The sequence below is a fragment of the Acyrthosiphon pisum genome, chromosome X (genome assembly GCF_005508785.2).
Source record: "Acyrthosiphon pisum isolate AL4f chromosome X, pea_aphid_22Mar2018_4r6ur, whole genome shotgun sequence".
Classification (NCBI taxonomy): domain Eukaryota; kingdom Metazoa; phylum Arthropoda; class Insecta; order Hemiptera; family Aphididae; genus Acyrthosiphon; species Acyrthosiphon pisum.
The window spans coordinates 129,715,623-129,726,338 of NC_042493.1; the positions used below are offsets into that span (position 1 = coordinate 129,715,623).

Sequence of the window (10,716 nt, forward strand, 5' to 3'; positions counted from 1 at the left end):
AACCCACACTTACAATACGAGGGTCTAGTATTAAAGAAACGTAACAACCAAAAATGCGATATTTTGATTATTAGCATAAAATATTCATTTTTAAAGTATTTATTAGTAGTAGAACAACGTATCTCCTATGATACTGGATTGGCTTTTTTTTTTTCATTGAACGTATCAACAATTATTAAAACGTATTAATATTAAACAAGGCTATTATATTTAATCAAAATATCGCATTTTTGGTTGTTACGTTTCTTTAATATTAGACCCTTGAATAGCAAACCTCTAAAAAAGAATGTTACAAACTAAATATAAAAATAATAAAACGTTAAATATCTGTAAAATAATGTGTGTAATATTAAATTGTATGATTAAATGGAATATAATTAAAGTAAATAAAAAATTGAAAAACAATTGAATTACAATGTTTTGTAGTAAGTTAAATCATAGAATAGACAATATATTTGATTTGAAATTATTTCTTTTTTACATTTTACAATACAAAATGTATATATTGTATAATGTTTTTGCTGAGAATTAAATTGTTATTTTAACAAAAATAGCTTAGACCAAATACATTTATGAATACAGTTGTTCAGGAATGTTATCTTTCTTGCGGTACAACACATTTTCTTTAGACTTCTTGAAGTCTTCGTTAGTTATTTTCATACGACGATCACGAAGAGCCATCAGACCTGCCTCAGTACAAATAGCCTAAATTCAAAGGAAATTAATTATTACACAAGCAAAAATATGATTACACGTACATCTATACTTAGAAATACACGTAAAGGTATAATTTGAATTTGTACTTTAATTTATTTAGAAATTGTATGTATTTACCTTAATATCAGCACCAGAAATATCATCCTTGATTGTAATGAGTTCATTCAAGTTAACTTCACTATCCAATGCCATTCTCGACGTGTGTATGTTGAAAATGTGACGTTTAGTTTTTTCATTTGGCAGTGGGAATTCAATTTTACGATCAATACGACCGGGACGAATTAAAGCAGGGTCCAGAGATTCAATACGATTTGTAGCCATAATCACCTGAAAAATCAATGCAATATTGTAAAGACAATATTTTAAGTTTTAATCAAATTAGTAATTTACTTTGACATCACTCCGTGTATCAAAACCATCCAACTGATTAAGAAGTTCCAACATAGTGCGCTGAATTTCACGTTCACCACCAGAGTTTGAGTTGTACCGTTTAGTACCGACTGCATCTATTTCATCAATGAATACTATAGATGGTGAATATTGTTCAGCCACGCGGAATAGTTCTCGCACCAATTTGGGACCATCTCCCTATCAATTGATCATATAAATTAACATAAAATAGAGATATTTGTTACACATGTATATAAATATTAAATGTTTTTCTATATCATACCAAATACTTTTGTATAAGCTCAGACCCAACAACCCTCAAGAATGTTGCTGAAGTCTGATTAGCAACAGCTTTAGCTAAAAGGGTTTTTCCTGTTCCTGGAGGACCATACAGAATAACCCCTTTGGGAGGCTGAATACCCATTTCTTCATAATATTCAGGATGGGTCAGTGGTAGTTCAACAGCTTCTTTGATTTCTTCAATTTGTTGGTCTAAGCCACCAATGTCACTATAAGTTTCAAGAGGTGCATTGTCAAGTTTCATCACAGCTACCATAGGATCTGTATCGTCAGATAGTACTCCAACCACTGCATGGAGCTACAATAAAAATAGGAAAATATTTATTAATGAAGAAAATTAAATAGGTAATATTTATTTACTTTGTGGTTGAGTAGCAAAGTGCATCCTGGTTCCAACTGATCTCTGTCAACAAATGACAAAATGCTGACATAATGTTTACTTCCAACTGAAGTTGAAACAATTGCATGATTATCATCAATATGTTCATCCAATGTACCTACCGCCATCGGGCTTCCACGTAGTTCATCTACTTTTGAGCGGTCTTGCTGTTAATAGTTAAAAAAATACTCGGTGAATTTTTAGACATCAGTAACATCAAACAATACTAAATACTAAATTGAATTTAACAAATACTTGAGAGGACGCTACACCCGCATGTGTTGTCTCCGTCTTACAAATGCAATAACTGTTTTGCGCGCGTAAGAACCACTCAGGCTGTAGTCCAAGCTAAGCAACCAAATTTTCACACTATAAATAACATATACTGTGTAACATTGTATTTCTATTGTGAAAATGTTGTTGTTTAACTTGGATTACAGCTTGAGAAGTTCTTACCCACGCTAAACAGTTTTAGCTAAGTCTTACGTTTGTAAGATGGAGACAAATAGACAACACATTCGAGTGTAAAGTCCTCTTAATAGTTTATTTCTTACTATATATAGAACACACATTAACTATTAAAGTCGAATGTGGTTAACTCGGAGTTGAAGGGACCGTCCAAAAAGTTTGAGTTATTTAAGAATTTAAGTTATCCAAGGATAATAAAATTTATTATAGGAAATTCTAGGGTCCAGGAAAACGTTTTAAGTATTAACCATTTCGAGTTAAAGAAGTTTGAGTTAACCACGTTCGACAGTATATTATTTATAGTAGGTATGCCTTTAAAAAAAATTACTAAATTTACTAAAATAATAAATTCATGTTTTCTTGAAACATGCACAAATTTAATACTACCTATTTGCATACAAAATGACAATTATTGTACTTGCTTAATAAATATATTAGATATTTTGTCTATATTAAAACATTTAAACAAAAAACTCATAAATCATAATTTATGTGTAATTTAATATTTACTTCATCTTTTTCTTCCTGAGGCTTCAATTTTTCTTGGTTTACTATAAATTCTTCTTCCATCAATAAATAATCCTTGATACGTTCCAGTTTTAACAATTTCAAACGGCATTTTGAATGAGGATAAACTACAAAAGAAATCCAAGTATAAATACATATGGTAGAATATATTTTATCAATTGGAAACAATATACCTTCTGGTAGTTTTGAAGCAATATCTGGACCATTTATCTTCTTCTTCTTCTTGTATGTTCTCGGCGGGATTGGTGGCTTATACCGGATCTTATCTTTTTGCTTGTCTTTATCTTTATTTTCATCACCACTAGAATAACTTTGACCCTAAACACATGTTAAAGTAAAATAACAAAATGTAAATATACAAAAAATAGGTAGGTAATAAGTAGGTAATAAGTATAATATGTTTTACTCGACACATTTTTTTTTGTTTTAACCTATTTAGTAAAAGATGCTGAAAACGATGGCAAAGTCATACATTGACGGTCGTACTTAGTTTTGAAGTTATAGCTATTTGAAGTTCGAGACCCACCAGAGGTGATTTTAAGTAACAAGTCGAGGGATATGTTCGATTTTAATTTGAAAGCGAGCGAGTGACTACGCTGGGTGTATAAAAAAAATACTATGAATTTCAATTAGCTATATCAAGTCAAAATTCATTGTTTACAGCATGCTTAATGTTACGTCTACACGTTGATGGATACGCCATGCCATCGCATTCAATGTATTTTGGTCTTGCCAGTGCTAATACATACTTCAATTAGTTATTCTACATACATACCAACCAAATATTTTATAAGCTAACAATAAGGGTTTAGTTGATGTATTTAAAACTAGTATTTTATTTGAATTATGTTTAGTACAAATTACAAAAAAAAAAAAATCAAATGTTACTAATACACGACCTACCTACATTATTATATAAAATATATATAAATATTCATTTATTTCACGTCAATTTTTTTCAGTTCATATTATATCATTCTGTCCCTACCACCGTGTCCAATAGATAGCTGGTGGATGTTAAGTAAAAGAACGTATAATTCTTCGTCGTGGACGTAAAATATAATATCGGAATTATCTTTCATTGGACGTATAAGTTTTTCATTACCTTGCACTTCTATCAAATCTTACCGTTGTACAATATCGTACTGTTGTACACTAACACTGTACAACAATGAAAATGAACTAACTAACTACTCGTAGGTAGACGCGCAGTACACCGACACACTAAAAAGTCTAGTCTATGCCGAGTCGTGTGGTTCAACGTTATCTTTATTATTATTTTTACAACAAATCTCGTATGTCATCTAATCCAGTGCCGGTCATATCTACCCGACGATATAAATTTCTCATTCATTAGCGGAAACCCAACCGATATTCTATAAAATTACTAGTAAACCTGTGAAATTTCAATATTAACGAGCACGTTTAGGAATTTTATAGAATACCTAACTAGTTAATAAAATAAAATCCATTACCGCTAACATAACATAATATTATTTACCTACAAAGAACACAAATCATGTCACGCGCAAAACAAATAAATTCTCAATCGTTATTATAACTCACCATTGTTGCGGAGAGAAGTCAAAGTGCGGTCGAGTGATAATGACGTGAAACGCGGCCGCAAACGAAAAGTCTACTGAAATCGGTAGTTAAACGATATTATTTGAGCACGAATATTGCAATGACGCGTGCGCGACGGACGAGGAACACCGAACACGGACGGACGACGGAACACTGCGACTGCGCGAGGACGCCGGCCGACGCTCGGACACTCGGTACTCGACTGATATCGTCGCTAACGTTGTCCGTTCGCCTTCGGTTCGTAGCTGTTGCTCCGAGTGTTTACAACTTCACACACGTCCCGCCGCAGGGTACGACGATCGATGACGAGCATAATATCGACGAGATGCGTTGCGCCTGCGCACATTGCACGAGTCGCGGCCGTAAGTGCGGCGACGCCACGAAATAATATTATGTTATCATCCACAACTGCTTATCAATTTTAGGAACCGTATCGATCGATACGAGCCCCTCCTCGGAGGGGGGTGTTTTGAAAAATAATAATAATAATATTTAATAAAAATAATGGTTTATCGTTTATTTTTCGTTGCCGCTGGGCCTAAAATACGGTGTTCCGTGAAAATCAAAGTGTGTCCCCTGAATGACAACAAATCTGTGTCCCAAGTTTTATAACGTGATTTTGGTTTTGTAGAAATAACAAACATCAATCATTTTATATTTTAATAATTTACTAGTCACCTATTCCGTTGACTTAAGTCGATTACCTACTTATTTTATTTCTATACTATGGACAAGTTTGTCATATAAAAAAAACAGAAGAAATGATAATGGGTCAATTCAAAGTGATTAGGTACCTACTTGCCGTAGTATAATTAAATAACTAAACATAAAACAGGCGCATAAAATATTAAAATATTATTCTACGATGTGTCTATTGAAATACAAAACTGTTCACTGTACCTAATACCAGCTAATGAAAAAGTTAACAAGTTGGAGCATCGTAATTTATAGAATATTGTCACGATATTACATCCCCTATTTTTTTTTAGTGAACCCCGTTACAGAGTGTGTTATCCGAAATCGAAAGTGCAGTGTACCTACTACGGATTTGAGAAGACCTACATTAATAAATAAGACTTAAAAAAAAAAATTGATAATAATTTATAGATACCACTGTACTAAGTAGTAATGTCACTACTAATTTAGTTTACATAGTTTACTGTATAATGTGTATTACAGTGGGTATTGCACTACACACGACAATAAAACGGTTTTGAATTTTTACAGATGAGGATCTTTTTTGATGGGTACCTACTGCGGTATCACCGGTATCCTGAGCGACACACGGTAAAACCTACTGTACGCTCTAAGCCAACGACTGTCACCAGAATAAATTCGGATTAGCACTGTTTACCTCTGAGGTAGGTACGACGGTATGCGTTTGTCGATTCTACGCGTCCGTTCCCTAAATTGGAATGACCATTAGGACCCCAGAGCACTGTCCAGTTTGCAATAAACCTCATTGACCATGGGTATGTGTGTCTGAACACCACAAGCGTGCGCACGGGGTAGTCGTGGTAGGCACTCGACTACTCCGCGAACTCCCCCCGGCCCCCCTCAATATTCAATATTATTACTATTATTATTATAACTGATGGTCAGTCATAAAATAATTTTTTACCACGGTAAATATTATAGTCAAATGAGGTCACCCCATCCAGATTAGTTTTTGTGACTTAGGTGTGAATATGAATATTATAATATAATATACGTAATATGTGTGTGTGTGTGTGTGTGTGTGTGTGTGTGTGTGTGTGTGTGTTAATGTTTTTACGAAAAAGACTTTAAAATAATATTCAGCTCGGGTCGGCAACACTTTTGTTAAATCAAAACAAACATAAATAAAATACTTAGCCAGCGTCGGCCTGGCCCAGGCGGCTAGGAGGCGATCGCCTCCGAGACCCCGACCAGTATTTTTCAAGAGATAAATGAAATTATTTACCTAAATGTACCTACTATATACAGCCCAGTGCTATGCGTTTGGATCCACTAAATGATTTTATAATAATAGTATAATATACATTTTATTATTTTAATGGTACTAGAATTATAATATCTTAGTTCGTGGTAATAATACATTTATATGATAATTTTGGAATCTATGATTATGTTGAAATACGTACTGTGATGTTTGATCGATGTTATAATATTACTAAATATATATCGATCCATATTATGTGATAAATATATATAAAACGTTTTTAAATTATTTTTTTGAGATTTGGTATTTTCGAGAGGTCCTTTGAATAATTTGCCTCCTGGGCCCCTTAGATCCCAGGCCGACCCTGTACTTAGCAAATTCAGATCGCCTAGCCCGCGTACTATGATCGACGTTTCACACGTTCGATCGTCGTAGTTGCGTTCTTGCCGAATCACTCGGCGACAACGGGGCTGCCCGTGTCAGCGCGGACGGCAGTGTTATAAAGGAAAATATTATATTATGACTGCCTCAGCACATCTAACTTCGTTGGCCTGACCTATACATCAATATCTAAATTGCTAAATTCATTTCTACCTATATTGTGTGTAGGTACATTAAATAATATTACAATGACGACGGTCTACAATATACGACGCTACCAAAAACGAATCGTATTTAGTAACGTATTTGATTTGTGAATTGTGAACACTCTGGGCGGTCGGTGTAGTCGGTAGATACATATACCTACAACTATCGTGAAGGACACTCTTCCTTCATTTTTTTAATGTTATTGATGTATAAATCTATAATGTACATTACCAAAATATATATTATCGATATGTATACAAAATAGTATAATAATTAATATTATTAACTAATTATTATGATTAAATTTGAACCTAAAAACTAACAATAATAAAATTACTGACGAATAATTAAATATGTATCACAATAAGAGAGGTAGGTACTAGGTAGCTGGTATGTTTAGGATTTGAACCGATCCATTTCGTTACATCATACAAAAAAGTTTGCTGTATTCGGGTATTCCACAGTTGAAATGCAAAAGAAGTTTTAAAAAAAATGTTGAATTATTATGAAGGTTGGATATGTACCTTTAATTATTTCTGTGGTGCGATTTTAATTATCTTAAATTTATAAAAAGTTATGCCCTATATTTTAATGCATAATATATGGATCCAAATTAAATTTCTTTATCCTCTTAATATCATTATAAATCAAATGTGTAGAACGGATTTTTTTTTTAAAAAATAGGGGCTGTTATGTTATATAATTAGGTAAAGGTAGTATAAAATAATATATAATTATGTATTGTTGTTTATTGTAAGTCTAAAATATATTAAAATATTAAAAAAATTAAACATTAAAGTATTAAATTGATTAAATAGGATTTTAAAGAATTAGATAGTTATTTTGTCTTATAATAAAATATATAACTAAAAGGATCTACACACGTAATAGTATTCATATAATATAATATTATAACAGTTTATTTAACAAACACAATTTTATTTTCTAAACATAATCAGATTTGTTTTTTAAAAACCTTAAATATTCTTATAAACTATTTCGTAACATAAATTATAATATTCTAATTTATGATGATAACATACGAATTATTCAAATATTTTTCAATTTAATTCGTACATAAGCTTTTATTGCTTTTAGTGATTTAAAATGGTTATAAAAGTTACCTCACTAACTCACTCACAGGGTAAGTGGTATATAAATCTGGGGGGGGGGATTTTGTGTGTTACAACCCCCACAGGTTTGCTATACAAAACTGTCAAAGCCCAAAAGTAAAAGTATAATTAATAAGTGTGTGGTGTGTCCACTGAAATCAGAGGTATTTTAGGCCCCGTTCGTTGGTATTAATGAAGCGTAGCTAATACATTATGACACATTAATTATTATTATAATTTATAACATTATAATATGTTATAATATTTGATTACTAGCGTGACTAGTGGCTATCTAATAAACCCGACAATTCAGTGGCGTAACCAGGATTTTCAGGATTTTTCTTTTATTAAAATTTCTGGAGAAGGGGGGGGGGGAGTAAATTCCACCGGCTACGCAACTGTGATAATTATGAGAACATCAACAAGTTATTTGAGTTGTCTGAATGATGGTATTTGTATCGTTGGAATTAAAATAATTAACTAAATACATAAATAATAGAGTCTATATATAGACGGTCTATGCAATAATATGCACTTCACAGTTTGTCTGCAGTCGGAAATATTGTCAACAGTCCGATAAAACCTTCGTTGATATTGACAATAATTTTATAATGTTAAAACGAATCGAATGAATACAAATAAGTAGGTACACAATATTTTTAGACTCTGAGCAAAGAAATTTATTCCAAGTCAAAAATATTGAAAATGTCATAAGTACATAAGTATAGGCGCAAGGATTTGTGCGTGTGCAGCGATTTAAGAACATATAAAATACTTACATACTACATATATTATATGTATATAAATTTAAAATGAGTAACTTTTCATTTTTTTAAGTGATAAAAAAAAATTAATTCCGTGAAAATTTGGTTTTGATAACTTTACATGTCGTAATAGGGCGTTAAATTATGGCGTAAAGGGGTTTGTTTTTCAGTTTTTTCGATTATTTATAAAATATTTTTTACAAAAAAAGTTTAAATTATAAATTATAGAGTCTACAAAAAAATGTCTTTATACAAATTATGTTTAATCTATTATTTCATATGAAAAAAAAACCAAATATAAAAATGTTTAAATATAATGAAAAAAAAAAAGTGTTGGGAAATTACTTTTGAAAAGTACCTAATAAAATTACGTTCCTTGTTAAGTAGTTATATTTTAAAGAATTGAAAAATTATGAACATTTTATAATTTCTCATATTATTAGTTTCTTGTCAAATGCATCCCTTAATATTACTAAATTAGGTCGGTATATATACATATTAAGTTATAATATATTTTACCTATATAATTAGGTATACTTAATGTATTACCATTTACCCATTTTAATATTATACCATAAAACATAATATACATATATATTTTTATTTTTATTTCAGTATAAACGCTGAGTGTATCTATACAAACGTTTTTCTACATTTATTGTTTTTTCCAATTTTTTCCAACTTTTTGTAATTTATAGTTTGAGCGTATTCCACAATTTTACATGAACTGTTTTTTTATGAGTAGTAGGTATTAGTTATTGAATTAAATTGTATCTAGTTATAACTCAAGACCATAAGTCAGAACTATTTATAAATTATAATTTATTAATATATTAATATGTTATATTATTAATTTATTAATATGTTTTATTATGTAGGTACCTACTTATATAATAGGTTATAGACTACAGTAATTTGTAAGTTTTTTGCAGTGACATAATAAGGGTATAACAAATTATACCCTTATAAATTATTTTAGAACATTTCTTGTTAGTTTGATGATGTACTTATAAAAAACTTAAATTTACTAGAAAAAGTAATTATTTATAAAAACAATAAATCTTTTGAGATAAGGCCTTATTGCATATATTGATTATTTTACTAATTAACTATTTAATATTTATATCAACATACTTTTCTGATAATAAATAATTACTGATGGCAATATTATTATTATTATTATTGTATTTCATACATAATAGTTAGATATTCTGAGCGGAGCGATAAATCATAAATGTATTGATTTTACAATGATGAGTGTTGAATTTTTTTTGTATATTTTTTTATTTGTGTAGATGAGTTGGTAAAAATAATACTTTGATTTTCAACTACAGTATCATGTTCGATGGGAAAGTGAATCAAATTAGTGTATTGAGAGGTCAAATTTAAAAATATTATTCATCAGCGCCGAGAAATACAAAAAAAAAAAAACAAAATATCTAAAGATAAAACGAGAATTTTTACACAAAATTGGTTTTCGACAAAATCGAATTCGGTTTTTGGTGTAACTATAAAACAAATTAATGTCAATATATTCAATTTTCACAACTTTATATTCAATTTTCATAACTTTAAAAAAAACGACCGTAGGTACATGAAATTTTGACCGAATGTTTATCTTAGCATTTTCTATACACCATAACATTTTCAAAATATTTTGATTTATTTTGAGCTCTTTACGGACATTTTCATTTTCCATTTTTTTTTAGTTTTTTTTCTAAAAATATCAATAAAATTTTATTTGTTGGATAAAAAAGCTTGAAAATTTAATAGAAGGCTCCTAGTATATTGTTTCAAAGGCAGATGAAAAACATTAAAAATCGTTAGTCACAGTTTTTTTTTATAAGCATTTAAAGTTCAAAAAATGACAAAATATGGAAAAATCACGAAAATTTGCAAATTATTTCGAGTTAGAAATTCATAAAAATTTTTCTTTTTAAATCTAAGATATGAAAATGTAATACA

General features: G+C 30.3%; 1 protein-coding gene across 1 annotated transcript; it reads right to left on the reverse strand.

Moving 5' to 3' along the window:
• Nucleotides 1-334: 334 nt before the first annotated feature.
• LOC100168707 (26S proteasome regulatory subunit 4) lies at nucleotides 335-4,559 on the reverse strand. The gene is made up of 8 exons (XM_001944702.5): nucleotides 4,349-4,559; nucleotides 2,956-3,100; nucleotides 2,765-2,889; nucleotides 1,768-1,953; nucleotides 1,391-1,705; nucleotides 1,108-1,305; nucleotides 835-1,044; nucleotides 335-705 (listed from the first exon to the last, which is right to left on the reverse strand). Exons 1-8 carry the CDS (start codon nucleotides 4,349-4,351, stop codon nucleotides 571-573), a joined length of 1,317 nt encoding a protein of 438 aa, XP_001944737.2. The 5' UTR covers nucleotides 4,352-4,559; the 3' UTR covers nucleotides 335-570.
• Nucleotides 4,560-10,716: the final 6,157 nt, after the last annotated feature.

What these genes read in the sequence shown, in the direction of transcription:
- LOC100168707 (XM_001944702.5), bottom strand. An exon ending in TGCTTCAAAACTACCAGAAG is followed by an intron (nt 2,890 to 2,955) that starts GTATATTGTTTC and finishes TTTCTTTTGTAG; the next exon opens with TTTATCCTCATTCAAAATGC. An exon ending in TTTCTGGTGCTGATATTAAG is followed by an intron (nt 706 to 834) that starts GTAAATACATAC and finishes CTTTGAATTTAG; the next exon opens with GCTATTTGTACTGAGGCAGG.